Source organism: Bemisia tabaci, chromosome 6 (assembly GCF_918797505.1).
Source record: "Bemisia tabaci chromosome 6, PGI_BMITA_v3".
In the NCBI taxonomy this organism is placed as follows: Eukaryota; Metazoa; Arthropoda; class Insecta; order Hemiptera; family Aleyrodidae; genus Bemisia; species Bemisia tabaci.
Window position 1 is genome coordinate 48,422,925 of NC_092798.1, and position 20,558 is coordinate 48,443,482.

A 20,558-nucleotide genomic window follows, 5' to 3' on the forward strand; every position below is an offset into this window, starting at 1 on the left:
GAATTTTGCAATGGTTGCATTGTCCTCTCTAAAGGATGTATAATAATGTTATTTCCCTCTTTTTTTCAGAAATCAGCCGCCCTTGGAAGCATTCGCGAAATGAAGTACATGAAAGAGGTTGGGAAGTGGTCGCAACAGGAGATTGAATTTTGTAGCCTGAAAAACTATGATCTGACCTACACTTTCTACTCGAAATTCCCAAGCTGAGGTTTAATAGGGGCTCGTCTTTTGCACAGGAAAGTACAGAGCCTTCACAACCTCAAACTGTGCGACTATTTTCTTAGTATTCGCTCTAATTCGCGCTTCTTAAGACACGTCAATCTTAAAACTCTTTTCACTCTATGCTTTTTCCTCTTCATTCTAAGTTCCCAATCTTCGGGGAGCTTCGATCTTGTTTTTGCTTGGTGGCAGTACAAAATCTCTTAAGTTTCCTGCGATCTGCGTATCTAGTGCTATGTGTTTTATTTTCCTTAGACGGAAATAGAATGTAATTTAAATTCAGTTCATTTGAACCAACTCTTTTTTCTCACTAGGAGTCCACTTTGTGTTTTCCTTTGCTCATTCGTCACGGTAGCACACGAAAATTGCATCTGAGGTCTGCAGCTGGGTGTCTAGTTTCTTGGTATTGTAAATCTCTCTTCCAGAATGTCCGTTGCTAATTTTTTTTCACTTCAGTGCCTGGAGAACATTCAATAGATTCTTCCACAGAAACAAGAGCCAAAATCAACAACAGTTTTTCAGGCAGTACCATTATTTTTTTCATGATGCTCCAACACCTTGCTCTAACTTTTCACGATTTATCATATTATATTAATCCCAATGTTGCATTACTATTGTATGGCACCTAGATAAGCCGTGCTTGCAGGCAGTGCTGGTCAAGTATTGATAATGTATAACCGTGTAGCGATAAATTGTTCAGAAGTTGTCTCCGGGCTTGTATAATACTTTTTTTCTATTGCAACTGAGAAAGTTATAGAAACGTTAAAAAATACTTAAGCATAGAAAGGTATTCATTTCCTCTGTTGTCAAATTTCATTGTAAGTGTTTTCATTGCCTCAATAGTTTAAAAAGTATTAATATTATTGTTGTGAACAAAGTTCATTCTCAGTGATGAGTATCGTAAGGAGGCCATTCTACAGAGGAACTGTGAATAATATTGGTGTATTTCAATTCAGAATCACTAGACACCGAAATGCAAATCCTCTGCAATTTTCTTAGAATCCTGTGTACTATTTTGCAACTCTACTGTCTCTCATTAGATTTTGTTTTTATTGTTAGGACTGTCAACCCCTCCCCCCTCCCCCTTCCATTGTTTCTGTAGTGTAAAAGATTTATTTCTCTGCAGTTTGAGTCCAATTACCTTCCCTGGAAAAACAGGAGGCTGTTAGTAAGAATCCACAATTATATCAGGATAACAATTTTTATCTTTGTTTAAAAAAGCCTAAAAATTGTCATGGTTTATAAAGAGCCTAAAAATTGTCATGGTGTAAAAAAAGCCCCCCCCCCCCCAAAAAAAAAAAAACCAGGCTGTCTGTATCCTAACAGAAATCACCAGTCAAATTGTCATCAAAGACAAACATGAATTATTGTATTTTTCAAAAAATATTTGTATAATTTCTTGAAACATAAATTATCATTGTTATATGCATTGTGGATCCGTCATTGCTGCTAAAAATAGCGGGGAAAAATAATGTAATTAGGGCCTTATGATCTAGTTTGCAGTTGTTAGTATGGTAAGAATGAGAGTTTGAAACGAATTTATTTTACACGAAGTTTGAAGATTTTACAAGCACGAGTTACTTTAGAAACATTAAATTGGTCCTTAGCAGTTCGACCACCTTTCTTCTCAATCCAGTCATTGCTTTTAATGAATGACATTGTAAATGTTCTGTACTTTGTTGAGTACAAGTGCAAGTATCAGCCTGGGTATCAAAAGATTTTTTTATCCCTCTTGCTATTCCTCAAATTTTCACCGATAATATGTACATAGGTTTTTGTTCTTCCACATGCTACAATCATATTCATATTGCATTTATTCTAGTTTTTTCTTCTACATTTAAGTCCTTGATGAGATTTAAATGAAATTTCTATGTTTGTGAAGGATTGTTCGTTTGTCTACAGTGAATGTGGCTCTTGACAGAGTTGACCTAGAATAACAGGTATAATCTTACCTGAAAGTTCCTCATTTAAAGCTTGTGCTCTTAAAATCCTAAAATCTATTCCAAACCTTATTAAATCATATGAACTGGCAGTGTCCAGGGTGTCTAGCAGGGTTTCCGACGTCCTGGAAAACCCAGGAAGTCAGGGAATATTTCTATCAGCATTTCGAGAAGTCAGCATAAGTAACAGGAAAAAATCCAAGGAGAAGTTTTGTTCAAAGGTTAGGGAAAGTCTAGGAATTGAAAAATTTCAAAGTCAGGGAATCAAGAAATGAGGAAATTGTGGAAACTCGGGTTTAACGAGAAAACTAAGAAAGTCAGGGAGAATTTATGTTTAAAATTCAAGGGTCAGGGACCCTATTTGTTCCTAAATTACGTAACCCTTTTTTTGGCATTTCACCCCCCCCCCCCCTTGTAACGCTTTTGTGATGGAGGACCCTATCTTTTAACACTTAAAAACCAAATAATGTAATGTTCTCCTTGGCCTCCCCTCCTCCCCAGATTGTTACGTAATTTAGGGATGGCCCCTTAAAAGCAAAAGCTTTACTAGACACCCTGTGTCTGCTTGAAGAGAAGAATTCTCAACATATATTTCAAGTTTGAAACTGATGTTAAGATCAAATGATTGGAATTAAAATTGGTCAAGTTATGCAAAAGTAACTTTTAAAATTGTATCAGACTATCAACCAAGGTTTACATTTTTAATAGCGCAGGCGTACTTAAATATTTTACTACATACTAGTACATGGCTCTTATGCTTTTTTTTATTTTTACCTATTTTTATCAATTCATATGATTTTGTCTTATTTTTTCTTTTCCTTTATGAAACTGTACCATTGTTGTTTTTATTTAATTTTTTATTTGCTCAGTTTGCTTTTTTCAAAATTCTTTCCGTCACTCCTAGTCAAAGGGAGATGAAACCCTCCTCCTATCGTAATGCCCTAAACTTTAAGTTGGAACAAGGTGCTATCTTGCATACAAAATTTGGTGTGTGTTGCTTCCCAGGCAAATCTCTGTTAGTAGTATACGGGAAATTATGTGTATGATTTGTCTGTGATACAATTTTTTACCCTTTTCTCATATTCCTGAAATCACAATTTCACTTATTTTTTTACAGATATTTTTTCTTCTTCCTTAGTTTCTTTTTGTGAAGAAAATAGAGTCAATGTAATGCGAGAAGAAAAAAAAAATTTTTGTTTGCAAATTACGTTTAATTAGATTGGTGCTTCTGTTTTACAGGGTGATAATTTTAACATTTTTTGCAAATAAAACAGACAGAGAATTTGAAAGGTGAATAGCTAGTAGTTTGCTGAAGTTGAATCGGATGATGCGGGTCTAAGTTGGCATTTTTAATTCTTTGATGACTTCTGTTAAATTTTTGAAATCGGACTGGAGCCTATAATTGTAAAATTTGCCATTATAATGAATTTCCCAAGATTCACGCTACCTCTTGATACAAACCTCTCTAAAAGCTTCAAACTGTACATTTTTAAATATATTTATTGAGATCCTTCAACCTAGCAGTCATACCTAAGTAGGAGGTTTATACCTGAAGGAAATCTTGACCCCAAACAATGAGCTGTAGGAAAATAAGTTTTACAAAAACACCTATCATATATATTATTCTATGAGTGACAGTAAGTCAGGAAAGTATAGAATGTTAACAAAACTTCTCTGTGAAATACTTTTAATCTTTAAGTTTTACAGAGTTCGGAAAGAACATGAATCAAGATTATTATGTGAAAACATCAACTCTAAAATCAGCGTTATCTCAAATTGCTTTTTTGTATCTGTATTCACTTGCAATTTTTTACTTGACTCATCAACTCACGAAGAAAAAGTGGGAGGGGTTTTTCCCCTAATTTACTACAATAATTGGGTTCAAGTACAATGTTAAGCTACGTCATCAAAGAATTAGAAGCTGATTAGAATTTGTGTCGAAATTCCTTGATTTTGTTTCTTAGTTTTCCTAATGAATACTCATTTTTAGAAGCTCAGTTTGTACAAATCATTGCTTGTTGTAACCAAAATATTGTGAAGTGATTATTTCTTCGCCCAGAAAAATTGAAATTTCATCTGTTTGATGTTTTTCAAATCTAGTTCTTATGTCATCATGATTAATTGTCACTCATACAGACAATTGATCAAAGATTTTTTCCAAAGGGTAGAAAGAAAAATTCACATTTCATTCAATTATTTTCTTATGGAAGTTGATGTCCCAGTCAAATTGGTGATAGAGTACATCAATGGCCGATGTGTAAAACCACTTTTCTCCGTTGCAAAGCTGCAGACCTCTTGTCATAATTACTTTTTATTCAGAAAACTAGTCAGCGTAATTCCTTGTAAACTTTCTTGATTCTCCTTTTCTGTCTGCAGAAAATTCTGCTTTTGAAACTGTTAAGTTTGCTCGTTCCTTTTCAAAAAAATAAAATAGGAGCGGAAATGTTGAAACTCTCGAATAGATTTACGTCATTTTGGACTTCCGCCATCGATATCGGAACCCCATCTGCTCAGCATTCTTCATTTCTTGATATTCAATACCAAGCTAAATCATGAATTTATGTTTGTGAAAATTTTGAAGACTTTCAGTTTTTATTTTAATAAATCTAAGGTGAGAAGCAGATTTTTAAATAAATTGAACATTTACGGCTCTGACAATGAGGAAAAGTCACTGAGTGTAAGCTCTTTCTAGAATGAGGTCTGTAAAACAACAAGTTATTTCTTACTGCGGGGTCAGCTTTACTTTGCTAGCCGTTAAAAGATGCATAGCTCTGCAACAACATCATGACTCCTGTCAAAGGGACTTTTAAGAGAGATGATTCAATATTGTAAAATGTTCTTCGTGTTATGAAATTTGTATTGATTTTAAGTCCTCATAGAAATAACAACTCTTCTTTCAGTTCAGTCGCTTCTTTTGTTATACTACGTTTTTTGACTAGCATTATTTGATAAGAGCTGTCAAATTTATTCTGACCTTTTGTCACGAACTGTACCATAGTCGCTTAAGAAATCCTGAGTAATTATAATTGTCACGTTCTATCATGCATCATGTCACCTAGCAAATTCAATTTTGGAGCTCCCTCGAAGAGAGTTTTCCTAATGAGGAAAAACTACTCACAGGAAAACAGTAGAACGATGTCAAGTTTTTTACCTACCTACTCAATGGCGTTTTCTCAAATTAAACTTAAGATTCTTGGTAGTAAAATGTACTCTTTAAGAATTTCACATTTTATGTACTCATAACCGTAATCAGGAGTTGGGAAATAATAAATATCGTTACCTTTTTAAACAAAAGTATAATCTGCAGTCTTTTAGTCTCATTCATTGAAAAGAACTGTCTTATCTCATGAATTTTTCTCAAAATCCCTCTCCTTTGAGTATAAGTTATACTGTGTTAAGGAACAAAACGCATCAACCTGAGATCCTTGCCAATTTTATTTTTTACCACTACTCCAATTCATTTGCTTGATATCTGTTCGGAACTTGACCTGTCAAAATTTTATTTTTGTATTATTCGATTGTAATTATGTCCTTAGTTCATTAAAATCTTCTGAAATTGAAATATTTTTTGTTGCATGATTTCTCCCATCCACTCTTTTGCTTCCAACTCGTCAATATGCTAATTTTGTTTCAAGGATAAACTGAATTTTGATTTAATGGTTCTGAGTTGGTATTATCTAACTGTATTATACATTGACCCATTTCCTCATATTTTATTTTCATAGTAGAAAACTCTACCGAACGTTCTATCTTGAAATTGTGTGAAGATATTCACTGAAACGTCAACAGTAATCTTAAATGAGCTCACAAAAAGCATTATATTGCCTACTTTTTAGTTAAAAAATCAAATTCATTAATCCTAAAAGCCATATGAAACCCGTTTCGGCAGTGGTCTATGAATGAAAGAACTTTGCTTGCGTCTTGCTCCTGGGCATTTGGCGTGTAATAAGTCCAGAATAAATGTTTCACTAATTTAGTTATTCATTTCTTCTTTTTTTTTTCAATTTATTAAACACCCCCAGCGCCATATTTTCGTGCAACAACAACGATTTATGACTGCAATGAGTGACGCATTTTCTTATCACAACCCAAGTAGCATGGGGTTCTATTTTCTATCTAGCACTAATTTAGAAATTGTCTATTTTCTAGACAGAAAAATAAAATGGAAAGAAAATAGATGTATCAAATAGAAGTAAGAAAATTATTAAAAACTTTTATTTTCTGTCCATGTTCTGGACACTAAATACAAGGAAAACATACAATTTTGCTGTCTACATTCTGTCTTTTTTCTATCTGTTTTCTGAATTTTAAATTTCTATTTAATAGATAAAGAAAATATCCATTGTTTCTCTATTTTCCATCAGGTTTTTGGATATTTTTTTTAAGGAAATAGCCCTATCAATTTTCTAGACGGAAAAAAGATCTATTTTGTAGACAGGATATATACCTATTTTCTATGGTAAATAGTGACACTCACTTTAAATTTTCTGTCTACTTCCCATATGCTAGCTACTTTTTCTTTATTTTCCAAATTTTTTTCATTGATTTTTTTTTTTTTTTTTTTTTTTTTTTTTTTTCATAAAATATTTTCATTTTGCTACTTGGGAAGAAAAATTGAAAGCTCCCCTGGTTTTTCAATGCCTACGTCTGGATGCAACTATTCGTGTCCTCAGGGTGTCAATGTTGCATACGCAAAAAATTGCAGGCGCTCTGGTTTTCTTGAGCGCAACGTATGGCTGCGGTTGTTAGTTCCCAAGGGTTTAACAACCCGGCTGAATCTATCCGACTCATATCCGATTGCGCATAGAACAATACACACGGGCCTCCCGCCTTCCGCGTAACAAGAGGGTACCGCTAAACTAGTTCTAGAAACCGCCGCGCCACCACAGCGCCGCCTACCGTAAATAACACATCCGCCAACACCCGTTCACATTCTCCCCCTCAAACATTCGAATGTCCTCCCCTATTTCTTCCTCTAAACCTTCACCCTCACTATTTTCTACGAACAATGCGTCAATCACCAAAAGCATAAAACCCGGGGAACGCCTCTTCCTAAGCGAAAAGTCACCATCACAAAGGCTCTTCGTTCGATCAGCTCACTCCGGATCATCAAACTTCAAGAGTCCATAAAAAAAATTTGACGCCTACGATTTTGATGAAACTTTTTCTGAGCCCTCCCAGCATACCTAAGGATAGATTAAAATGAAAATCGTCGTGTAGAAAAGTTTCCTTCTACCGGAAAAGTCCCCATCAGATAGGCTCTTCGTTCGATCAGCTCACTCCGGATCATCAAACTTCAAGAGTCCATAAAAAAAATTTGACGCCTACGATTTTGATGAAACTTTTTCTGAGCCCTCCCAGCATACCTAAGGATAGATTAAAATGAAAATCGTCGTGTAGAAAAGTTTCCTTCTACCGGAAAAGTCCCCATCAGATAGGCTCTTCGTTCGATCAGCTCACTCCGGATCATCAAACTTCAAGAGTCCATAAAAAAAATTTGACGCCTACGATTTTGATGAAACTTTTTTGGGGCACTCCTAGCATACCTAAGGATAGATTAAAATGAAAATCGTCGTGTAGAAAAGTTTCCTTCTACCGGAAAAGTCCCCATCAGATAGGCTCTTCGTTCGATCAGTTCACTCCGGATCATCAAACTTCAAGAGTCCATAAAAAAAATTTGACGCCTACGATTTTGATGAAACTTTTTCTGAGCCCTCCCAGCATACCTAAGGATAGATTAAAATGAAAATCGTCGTGTAGAAAAGTTTCCTTCTACCGGAAAAGTCCCCATCAGATAGGCTCTTCGTTCGATGAGTTCACTCCGGATCATCAAACTTCAAGAGTCCATAAAAAAAATTTGACGCCTACGATTTTGATGAAACTTTTTCTGAGCCCTCCCAGCATACCTAAGGATAGATTAAAATGAAAATCGTCGTGTAGAAAAGTTTCCTTCTACCGGAAAAGTCCCCATCAGATAGGCTCTTCGTTCGATGAGTTCACTCCGGATCATCAAACTTCAAGAGTCCATAAAAAAAATTTGACGCCTACGATTTTGATGAAACTTTTTCTGAGCCCTCCCAGCATACCTAAGGATAGATTAAAATGAAAATCGTCGTGTAGAAAAGTTTCCTTCTACCGGAAAAGTCCCCATCAGATAGGCTCTTCGTTCGATCAGCTCACTCCGGATCATCAAACTTCAAGAGTCCATAAAAAAAATTTGACGCCTACGATTTTGATGAAACTTTTTCTGAGCCCTCCCAGCATACCTAAGGATAGATTAAAATGAAAATCGTCGTGTAGAAAAGTTTCCTTCTACCGGAAAAGTCCCCATCAGATAGGCTCTTCGTTCGATCAGCTCACTCCGGATCATCAAACTTCAAGAGTCCATAAAAAAAATTTGACGCCTACGATTTTGATGAAACTTTTTCTGAGCCCTCCTAGCATACCTAAGGATAGATTAAAATGAAAATCGTCGTGTAGAAAAGTTTCCTTCTACCGGAAAAGTCCCCATCAGATAGGCTCTTCGTTCGATCAGCTCACTCCGGATCATCAAACTTCAAGAGTCCATAAAAAAAATTTGACGCCTACGATTTTGATGAAACTTTTTTGGGGCACTCCTAGCATACCTAAGGATAGATTAAAATAAAAATCGTCGTGTAGAAAAGTTTCCTTCTACCGGAAAAGTCCCCATCAGATAGGCTCTTCGTTCGATCAGTTCACTCCGGATCATCAAACTTCAAGAGTCCATAAAAAAAATTTGACGCCTACGATTTTGATGAAACTTTTTCTGAGCCCTCCCAGCATACCTAAGGATAGATTAAAATGAAAATCGTCGTGTAGAAAAGTTTCCTTCTACCGGAAAAGTCCCCATCAGATAGGCTCTTCGTTCGATCAGCTCACTCCGGATCATCAAACTTCAAGAGTCCATAAAAAAAATTTGACGCCTTTGTATGTTTTGAATTTGTATGTTTCAAAAATTTTTTTAGAGCTTTTGAAATCTACCGATCGAGAGCGAAATCGGGGTTCGGAAGGGTATTCTGATGGGGACTTTTCCGGGAAGGGAGGAATTTTCGCTACGGAAATTTTGAAATATCCCAAGACCTAGAGATGCAGTGGGTGCCTAGAAAATGTCTCATCTCAATCGTACGCGTCAATTTTTTTTTATCGGCTCTTGAAAATCGACGATCCGAAGTGAACAGGGAATGCATCGAACGAATAGCCGGTCTGATGGGGGCTTTTCCGGGAGAAGGGAATTTTCGCCGCGAAAATTTTGACATTATTGGATACGTAGGGATGCAGTAAGTCCCTGGAAAATGTCTCATCAAAATCGTAGGCGTCAAATTTTTTTTATGGACTCTTGAAGTTTGATGATCGGGAGTGAGCTGATCGAACGTAGAGCCTATCTGATGGGGACTTTTCCGGTAGAGGAAAACTTTTCTACACGACGATTTTCATTTTAATCTATCCTTAGGTATGCTGGGAGGGCTCAGAAAAAGTTTCATCAAAATCGTAGGCGTCAAATTTTTTTTATGGACTCTTGAAGTTTGATGATCCGGAGTGAACTGATCGAACGAAGAGCCTATCTGATGGGGACTTTTCCGGTAGAAAGAAACTTTTCTACACGACGATTTTTATTTTAATCTATCCTTAGGTATGCTAGGAGTGCCCTAAAAAAGTTTCATCAAAATCGTAGGCGTCAAATTTTTTTTATGGACTCTTGAAGTTTGATGATCCGGAGTGAACTCGATGAACGAAGAGCCTATCTGATGGGGACTTTTCCGGTAGAAGGAAACTTTTCTACACGACGATTTTCATTTTAATCTATCCTTAGGTATGCTGGGAGGGCTCAGAAAAAGTTTCATCAAAATCGTAGGCGTCAAATTTTTTTTATGGACTCTTGAAGTTTGATGATCCGGAGTGAACTGATCGAACGAAGAGCCTATCTGATGGGGACTTTTCCGGTAGAAGGAAACTTTTCTACACGACGATTTTCATTTTAATCTATCCTTAGGTATGCTAGGAGTGCCCCTAAAAAGTTTCATCAAAATCGTAGGCGTCAAATTTTTTTTATGGACTCTTGAAGTTTGATGATCCGGAGTGAGCTGATCGAACGAAGAGCCTATCTGATGGGGACTTTTCCGGTAGAAGGAAACTTTTCTACACGACGATTTTCATTTTAATCTATCCTTAGGTATGCTAGGAGTACCCCTAAAAAGTTTCATCAAAATCGTAGGCGTCAAATTTTTTTTATGGACTCTTGAAGTTTGATGATCCGGAGTGAACTCGATCGAACGAAGAGCCTATCTGATGGGGACTTTTCCGGTAGAAGGAAACTTTTCTACACGACGATTTTCATTTTAATCTATCCTTAGGTATGCTGGGAGGGCTCAGAAAAAGTTTCATCAAAATCGTAGGCGTCAAATTTTTTTTATGGACTCTTGAAGTTTGATGATCCGGAGTGAACTGATCGAACGAAGAGCCTATCTGATGGGGACTTTTCCGGTAGAAGGAAACTTTTCTACACGACGATTTTCATTTTAATCTATCCTTAGGTATGCTGGGAGGGCTCAGAAAAAGTTTCATCAAAATCGTAGGCGTCAAATTTTTTTTATGGACTCTTGAAGTTTGATGATCCGGAGTGAACTGATCGAACGAAGAGCCTATCTGATGGGGACTTTTCCGGTAGAAGGAAACTTTTCTACACGACGATTTTTATTTTAATCTATCCTTAGGTATGCTAGGAGTGCCCCAAAAAAGTTTCATCAAAATCGTAGGCGTCAAATTTTTTTTATGGACTCTTGAAGTTTGATGATCCGGAGTGAGCTGATCGAACGAAGAGCCTATCTGATGGGGACTTTTCCGGTAGAAGGAAACTTTTCTACACGACGATTTTCATTTTAATCTATCCTTAGGTATGCTAGGAGTGCCCCTAAAAAGTTTCATCAAAATCGTAGGCGTCAAATTTTTTTTATGGACTCTTGAAGTTTGATGATCCGGAGTGAGCTGATCGAACGAAGAGCCTATCTGATGGGGACTTTTCCGGTAGAAGGAAACTTTTCTACACGACGATTTTCATTTTAATCTATCCTTAGGTATGCTGGGAGGGCTCAGAAAAAGTTTCATCAAAATCGTAGGCGTCAAATTTTTTTTATGGACTCTTGAAGTTTGATGATCCGGAGTGAACTGATCGAACGAAGAGCCTATCTGATGGGGACTTTTCCGGTAGAAGGAAACTTTTCTACACGACGATTTTCATTTTAATCTATCCTTAGGTATGCTAGGAGTGCCCCAAAAAAGTTTCATCAAAATCGTAGGCGTCAAATTTTTTTTATGGACTCTTGAAGTTTGATGATCCGGAGTGAGCTGATCGAACGAAGAGCCTATCTGATGGGGACTTTTCCGGTAGAAGGAAACTTTTCTACACGACGATTTTCATTTTAATCTATCCTTAGGTATGCTAGGAGTGCCCCTAAAAAGTTTCATCAAAATCGTAGGCGTCAAATTTTTTTTATGGACTCTTGAAGTTTGATGATCCGGAGTGAACTCATCGAACGAAGAGCCTATCTGATGGGGACTTTTCCGGTAGAAGGAAACTTTTCTACACGACGATTTTCATTTTAATCTATCCTTAGGTATGCTGGGAGGGCTCAGAAAAAGTTTCATCAAAATCGTAGGCGTCAAATTTTTTTTATGGACTCTTGAAGTTTGATGATCCGGAGTGAACTGATCGAACGAAGAGCCTATCTGATGGGGACTTTTCCGGTAGAAGGAAACTTTTCTACACGACGATTTTCATTTTAATCTATCCTTAGGTATGCTGGGAGGGCTCAGAAAAAGTTTCATCAAAATCGTAGGCGTCAAATTTTTTTTATGGACTCTTGAAGTTTGATGATCCGGAGTGAACTGATCGAACGAAGAGCCTATCTGATGGGGACTTTTCCGGTAGAAGGAAACTTTTCTACACGACGATTTTCATTTTAATCTATCCTTAGGTATGCTAGGAGTGCCCAGAAAAAGTTTCATCAAAATCGTAGGCGTCAAATTTTTTTTATGGACTCTTGAAGTTTGATGATCCGGAGTGAGCTGATCGAACGAAGAGCCTATCTGATGGGGACTTTTCCGGTAGAAGGAAACTTTTCTACACGACGATTTTCATTTTAATCTATCCTTAGGTATGCTGGGAGGGCTCAGAAAAAGTTTCATCAAAATCGTAGGCGTCAAATTTTTTTTATGGACTCTTGAAGTTTGATGATCCGGAGTGAGCTGATCGAACGAAGAGCCTATCTGATGGGGACTTTTCCGGTAGAAGGAAACTTTTCTACACGACGATTTTCATTTTAATCTATCCTTAGGTATGCTGGGAGGGCTCAGAAAAAGTTTCATCAAAATCGTAGGCGTCAAATTTTTTTTATGGACTCTTGAAGTTTGATGATCCGGAGTGAGCTGATCGAACGAAGAGCCTATCTGATGGTGACTTTTCGGTTAGGAAGAGGCGTTCCCCGGGTTTCATGCTTTTGGTGATTGACGTATTGTTTGTAGAAAATAGTGAGGGTGAAGGTTTAGAGGAAGAAATAGGGGAGGACATTCGAATATTTGAGGGGGAGAATGTGAACGGGTGTTGGCGGATGTGTTATTTACGGTAGGCGGCGCTGTGGTGGCGCGGCGGTTTCTAGAACTAGTTTAGCGGTACCCTCTTGTTACGCGGAAGGCGGGAGGCCCGTGTGTATTGTTCTATGCGCAATCGGATATGAGTCGGATAGATTCAGCCCGGTGGTTTTACATGCTGCATTTACAAACATAGCTACCATGAAATCCTAGAAATCCGGATGAGTCGTGTATCATCGTAGCAGCGTTGCAAAATGGTGCAAATTTCCTCAAATCATCTGCGAGAAACATTTCCCCGAAGGCTTTGCGGAATTGCGGGTGCCAATCCCGCAAATAGGGACTGACGAAAATTCATCAATATGCGCTCGGCTGTTAGAATTTTTTTTAATAAGAATCTTTATCAAAAAACTCCCCCCTCCCCAAGAAAAAATACAATGAGAAGCCCGGGAAAAGTTGGGGATTTTTATTTTCTAAGTATCTGGAAAGTCAGGTATTTTTTAAATACCAGAAAACTTTTCCCAAAACAGCGACGATCAGTATAGGTCGTGATTCTCCGAAAACAGTCCCGCATATTGCACTATTTTGTAACGCTGCCTCATATGGAAGATTAATTAATTGATAAGAAACGATTTTTTAATATTTCCAACAAAAGTAAAGAGAAGATTTCGAAATGGGTCAAGTGAGTAATCGCCGCCGCATAAATAGTCTCAATTTTATTTTTATGTTTATTATTAATTTTCTTTTCTCAATTTGAGTAAGTACTTAAACCGCGACAGAGCACTGAGGAGAACTTCATGAGCCACTCTGCGCCGTCCGCAGCGCGCATAGCGCACGACCCGCCTTTCATTTATTACACTTCATCTAGCGTTGAGAGTTCACTAATTACTTCACACGAACAGTGTGTAATTTTATAAGTCGAAAATTGAAAAACAAAAAAAAAAAATTACACGACACGCGAGTTTCTCCGCCAGGGAGCTATCCCCGCAAGAAATCGGTCCCCACCCGTCCGCCGGGAGAGCCGCGGCGCGGCGTGTTGGCAGCGCGCAACGCGCACTAGCGCCTACGAACCTAACGGGCGACTTCACGCATTGCGCAATGCTTGAAGTATCCACCTAGGTTTGTAGGCGTCAGTACGGAGTACGCTTTTCGAGCTGGCAGCGCGCCGCGCCGCAGCGTGCCATAAACTTGTCCACAATTTAGAGGTCAGGGTGTTAAAATGTAGGCAATTTGACATCAAGTTCGAAATTAGCTACTCAAAAAACATCTGTCACGAAACTTTCGCGATCTTTCAGTTATTATCCGACTTATTTCTTCCTATTCTTGAGTTTTGGACCATAGTGCACCGCGGGCGGCGGCGCTCATGAAATTCTCCCCTGTGCTCAACCGCTGAAACCGTTCTAAATCCGAGCAACAACGACGATATGTAAATGCATCGACTTGACACGCCTTCTCATCACAAAAAGAAAAAATTAAAGAAAAAAAATTCAATTTTCAACGCCTCGGTCTGAATGCAACTATTCGTGTTCTTGAGATGTCTGTGTTGCCTACGCACAAATCGCAAGCACTCTAATTTCCTGTTTTCCTGAGCACAAAGTTTAGCTGTGCGTAAGGGTAACATGGACTGAAATTCCAGGCTGAAACCAAGCCAGTCCCCTCGAAAATGACCCGCTGAGTCCAATTTTCTGGTCCAAAAAGCTCGGCGAGCCCGCGTGTCCACACGAGCGCTGAACTTTTGCAAAACGGCGTTTTTGACCGTTTCTAGGCTCAGGAAGCTCCAGTGAGCTGCGGGACCATGCCCATGCGCAATTGATTCTACGCTTCGAACATCGGAGGTTTCGACACTACTCTCGAAATTTTTTTCCTCGTCCAAAATAGAGAAAAGTCGACGCGGGTACAAATTTCGGGGTTAAAATCCATAGTTCTCCGACCGGGCTGAAACCGAGCTGGTCCCCTTGGAAATGATCCGCTAATTCAGATTTTCTGGTTTAAATTGCTCCGCGAGTTCAGTGGAGCCCCGGAGATGGAAAATTTCATGAAATTTATTCGCGGAAAATTTCAGGTATGATATTTCTTGAAATTTCATGACATCGTACGAAATTTTTTGAAACTCTTGAGGATGCATCCAGGAAGCTAAGAAACGCCCCGAAACAGTGATTCTCGATTTTGACATTTTTCACAGAAGCCTAAAACATTCACGCGTTGCAAATGTTTTCATTTGGTTCAGAGATTACGTTGGGGCTAAATTTCACTCTAAACTCCCTTTTGTCCCCCTTCCGTGAAAAGCATCTTAGTGGGGTAGCATAATACTGCCGTATCACATCAGGAAGACCATCTGAAACGCTTTCCGGACTTCCGAGGGTTGAATTTATAATACCGATAAAAATTAACAAATTTCAAATATTGTGACATTTATTTCAAAATAAAATTTCAATCAAATATCGTGAAATTTATTCGAGCCTTCTGAAATTTTAGTTTCTGAATTTTAATTTTTTTTCTGAATTTTTAAATCCTCGAAAATTGCCAGAAACAAGAAGGTTTTTCGTGATACATCGACTAGTTTTCCAAAAGGAAAATCAAGTTCGACAGGAAGTCTGCAACGTCACAAACAGACATACGTGGTCTTCCAATTTGGGCGGCAATATGTAAAAACCTATCGGCGTTTCGACACTTTTCGCACAACTGGTATTCGTCTGCAGCGGTCTGTGCCTGTGACGTGTTGACAACGGCACCTTGATACAACTATTCAACCTCGACGGATGTCCGTATTGCATTAAAAAAATTGAAGGCGTTTTGACTTGCCGCTTACTAGCTGGAGCTGGACCGATCGACGGACAAGTTGCGGACAGCGTGATTTTTGCTCTCAGTGAGCCAAAAATTTGGTGTGTATTCCAAGTCATAAAGTTGGCCTCTTTCTCCTGAAAAGATAAATTACGACCGGTAATTTTGAAACATAGCGATTGAATCAATGAGAACGAAAACACGCCAACTCGTAAATCTGAAAATAATCAAGACACAGACACCCTCACACACACACAAAAAAAAGGCTGGGCCTCGTAATTTGGTCCGCGGTGGTAGTGGCCATCCCGAATCCGGGTGCCCCGAGAAAACACCGGACTGCTTTTCGACCATGAGCCCTGGAAAGAACGGCCGTAAACGGGGACTAAGGCTCAACTTGGATTGGTCCATACGCTGTTTTGTCCTTTCTCTCTCTCGCACTCATTGCTCAGATGCGGCACGTCAAAGGAGCACACTCGGCTTTGAAACGCCGCCGTTTTATCGTCTATCTCTCTCCCACTCATTGATCAGATGCGGCAACCCGCGGCTCGTCAAAGGGACACACACACACTCGCAAAAATACAGGCTGGGCCTCGTAATTTGGTCCGCGGTGGTAGTGGCCATCCCGAATCCGGGTGCCCCGAAAAAACACCGGAGTGCTTTCCGACCATGAGCCCTGGAAAGAACGGCCGTAAACGGGGACTAAGGCTCAACTTGGATTGGTCCATACGCTGTTTTGTCCTTTCTCTCTCTCGCACTCATTGCTCAGATGCGGCACGTCAAAGGAGCACACTCGGCTTTGAAACGCCGCCGTTTTATCGTCTATCTCTCTCCCACTCATTGATCAGATGCGGCAACCCGCGGCTCGTCAAAGGGACACACACACACTCGCAAAAATACAGGCTGGGCCTCGTAATTTGGTCCGCGGTGGTAGTGGCCATCCCGAATCCGGGTGCCCGAAAAAACACCGGAGTGCTTTCCGACCATGAGCCCTGGAAAGAACGGCCGTAAACGGGGACTAAGGCTCAACTTGGATTGGTCCATACGCTGTTTTGTCCTTTCTCTCTCTCGCACTCATTGCTCAGATGCGGCACGTCAAAGGAGCACACTCGGCTTTGAAACGCCGCCGGTTTATCGTCTATCTCTCTCCCACTCATTGATCAGATGCGGCAACCCGCGGCTCGTCAAAGGGACACACACACACTCGCAAAAATACAGGCTGGGCCTCGTAATTTGGTCCGCGGTGGTAGTGGCCATCCCGAATCCGGGTGCCCCGAAAAAACACCGGAGTGCTTTCCGACCATGAGCCCTGGAAAGAACGGCCGTAAACGGGGACTAAGGCTCAACTTGGATTGGTCCATACGCTGTTTTGTCCTTTCTCTCTCTCGCACTCATTGCTCAGATGCGGCACGTCAAAGGAGCACACTCGGCTTTGAAACGCCGCCGTTTTATCGTCTATCTCTCTCCCACTCATTGATCAGATGCGGCAACCCGCGGCTCGTCAAAGGGACACACACACACTCGCAAAAATACAGGCTGGGCCTCGTAATTTGGTCCGCGGTGGTAGTGGCCATCCCGAATCCGGGTGCCCCGAAAAAACACCGGAGTGCTTTCCGACCATGAGCCCTGGAAAGAACGGCCGTAAACGGGGACTAAGGCTCAACTTGGATTGGTCCATACGCTGTTTTGTCCTTTCTCTCTCTCGCACTCATTGCTCAGATGCGGCACGTCAAAGGAGCACACTCGGCTTTGAAACGCCGCCGTTTTATCGTCTATCTCTCTCCCACTCATTGATCAGATGCGGCAACCCGCGGCTCGTCAAAGGGACACACACACACTCGCAAAAATACAGGCTGGGCCTCGTAATTTGGTCCGCGGTGGTAGTGGCCATCCCGAATCCGGGTGCCCCGAAAAAACACCGGAGTGCTTTCCGACCATGAGCCCTGGAAAGAACGGCCGTAAACGGGGACTAAGGCTCAACTTGGATTGGTCCATACGCTGTTTTGTCCTTTCTCTCTCTCGCACTCATTTCTCAGATGCGGCGCGTCAAAGGAGCACACTCGGCTTAGTAACGCCGCCGTATTATCGTCTATCTCTCTCTCCCACTCATTGATCAGATGCGGCAACCCGCGGCTCGTCAAAGGGACACACACACACTCGCAAAAATACAGGCTGGGCCTCGTAATTTGGTCCGCGGTGGTAGTGGCCATCCCGAATCCGGGTGCCCCGAAAAAACACCGGAGTGCTTTCCGACCATGAGCCCTGGAAAGAACGGCCGTAAACGGGGACTAAGGCTCAACTTGGATTGGTCCATACGCTGTTTTGTCCTTTCTCTCTCTCGCACTCATTGCTCAGATGCGGCACGTCAAAGGAGCACACTCGGCTTTGAAACGCCGCCGTTTATCGTCTATCTCTCTCCCACTCATTGATCAGATGCGGCAACCCGCGGCTCGTCAAAGGGACACACACACACTCGCAAAAATACAGGCTGGGCCTCGTAATTTGGTCCGCGGTGGTAGTGGCCATCCCGAATCCGGGTGCCCCGAAAAAACACCGGAGTGCTTTCCGACCATGAGCCCTGGAAAGAACGGCCGTAAACGGGGACTAAGGCTCAACTTGGATTGGTCCATACGCTGTTTTGTCCTTTCTCTCTCTCGCACTCATTGCTCAGATGCGGCACGTCAAAGGAGCACACTCGGCTTTGAAACGCCGCCGTTTTATCGTCTATCTCTCTCCCACTCATTGATCAGATGCGGCAACCCGCGGCTCGTCAAAGGGACACACACACACTCGCAAAAATACAGGCTGGGCCTCGTAATTTGGTCCGCGGTGGTAGTGGCCATCCCGAATCCGGGTGCCCCGAAAAAACACCGGAGTGCTTTCCGACCATGAGCCCTGGAAAGAACGGCCGTAAACGGGGACTAAGGCTCAACTTGGATTGGTCCATACGCTGTTTTGTCCTTTCTCTCTCTCGCACTCATTGCTCAGATGCGGCACGTCAAAGGAGCACACTCGGCTTTGAAACGCCGCCGTTTTATCGTCTATCTCTCTCCCACTCATTGATCAGATGCGGCAACCCGCGGCTCGTCAAAGGGACACACACACACTCGCACACACACCCTCACAATACACTCTGGTTGAATAAGCTAACCTAAGACAAATATTTTTGGTGCCGAAAGACAAGTACGTAAGGACAATTTAAAGATCAAAGGTGGAACAGAAGCGCTAACTCCGATGACCTTTTTAAAAATTGACTGCCTTGAATGAAAACTGATCATTTTCGAGCACCGAGTTGGTGCGTTTTCGTTCTCACCAATTCAATTAAGATACTTGGCTCCTCACTAGGACCATCCATATGTGAAACTGACATCCGTAAAGTTTGAATAGTTGCGTTAAGGCGCTGCAACCAACGCATCCGTTGATCAACTTAGCTGCAGCCTGCGCGAAAGAATTCAAATCGCCTTCAATTTTTTGAATGCAATACGGACATCTGTCAAGGTTGAATATTTGCATCAAGGCGCCGTCGTCAGCGCGTCCCATTGCGCATTGCTACAAATGAATACCAGTTGTGCGAAGAGAGTAAAAACGCCGTTCGTTTTCTCTATATGTATATGGACGGCCAATAGGAGAAACCTAGGTGGGTACCGAGCAGCAATCAGTCCATGATTAGACATTGATTAAAACATGTCTCTGCTTCACATTGAGGAGGTAGGTGTTTAAGGGATATATCGACGGCGTAAGTTCACAATCACATATCTCGTTTGCGGTGTCTAAAAATCTCCGCCTCTATGTTATTTTTTTAAAGGAGAAAAAATTGACACCACTCCTTGAAGTTTATGCAGAATTTTCTTCGCACAGAGGAAAAATCACTGCAGTTTTAAAGAATTGCCGTTGAGTATTTCCGTTTAAAATTAAAGTATGACAGGAAGTCTGCGACGTTGCAAACTGAGTTATGTGATCGCCGACTTACACCGTCGACATGTTTTCTCGTCTGAGCAACTGGTCGGTGCATGCAAAGGGGAGAAATGTTTCCTCTCCTGGGCAACTAGTTGGCAGGGCCGGATTTACCTACTTGTCATCCATGGGCCGCCTGTATTTTGCCGCCCCCTCTCATTCGTTTTGAAACATCAAAAAAAAAAAAAAAAAAAAAAAAAAAAAAAAAAAAAAAAACATGAAGGGGACGTGCCGGAGAGGGAGACGTGCATAACACGCGTTAACTCGTGTCGGAAACATTTTTTGCGAAAGCCCTGTCAACACTACTAGCAAAAGTTCGAGGGACTTTGCGCGAAACTTAAGTTCCGTAAACCTCTCTCTGTGTGGTCGAAGCCTTCCATTTGTAAGAAATGAACGAAAAAATTATGAAAGAACTAACATAAATTGGTTTCATAATTTTAACTTCCGCCGCCGCGCCGCGCTGGCCGCACTGCGTTTGGCGCAATGCGTGAAGTATTCATGCAGCCTTGTAGGCGCTATGCGTTTCACGCTGACCGCACCGTATTTGACGCAATGCGTGAAGTATCCATGCAGTCCTATAGGCTCTAATAGGTGTTACATGCCAACCGCCGCGCCGCACCGAGGGCTTCTCCTTTTCATCTTAAGTCCTCGTCATCATTGCTCTCTGCGCCGCGCCGCGCCGCTCCAGGCCAAATTGCGTGTTTGGTTTCTCTCTTAACTCAACTAATTAAGGTGTTGTCTCTTGTATCACAAAAAGACGCTATACTTTCAGGAAATGAGAGATTTTGTCGCTTTTTCTCGTTTGTAATTTTTTTTCTGAATCCGATTTTTTTTTCATACTTACATTTATAAAAATTGCAAAATTTGCCACCCCCTAAATTTGCCGCCATGGGCCGCGGCCCATGTGGCCACCCCCTAAATCCGGCCCCGCTAGTTGGTGCTTAGGGGAGGAATGTATCCTTTACTGCAGAATTTTTCCGTTTTTTTTTACTTTCAGCACAAATTACTCTCAAATTGCTGCATCCAATTAATCCGGAAATCTCATAAAATTTTAACTCTCCTCGG

The 20,558-nt window shown here is 40.9% G+C and overlaps 1 protein-coding gene across 1 annotated transcript in view; it reads left to right on the forward strand.

Annotated features, from left to right (window-relative positions):
- The window catches only part of SamDC (S-adenosylmethionine decarboxylase), a 42,330-nt gene extending 36,609 nt beyond the window's left edge, over window positions 1-5,721 (forward strand). Inside the window, exon 8 of the mRNA XM_019042842.2 lies at window positions 70-5,721. Within this exon, the coding sequence (XP_018898387.2) occupies window positions 70-207 (138 nt within the window). The 3' untranslated portion in view covers window positions 208-5,721. The remainder of the gene's footprint in view (window positions 1-69) is intronic.
- The last annotated feature ends 14,837 nt before the right edge of the window (window positions 5,722-20,558 follow it).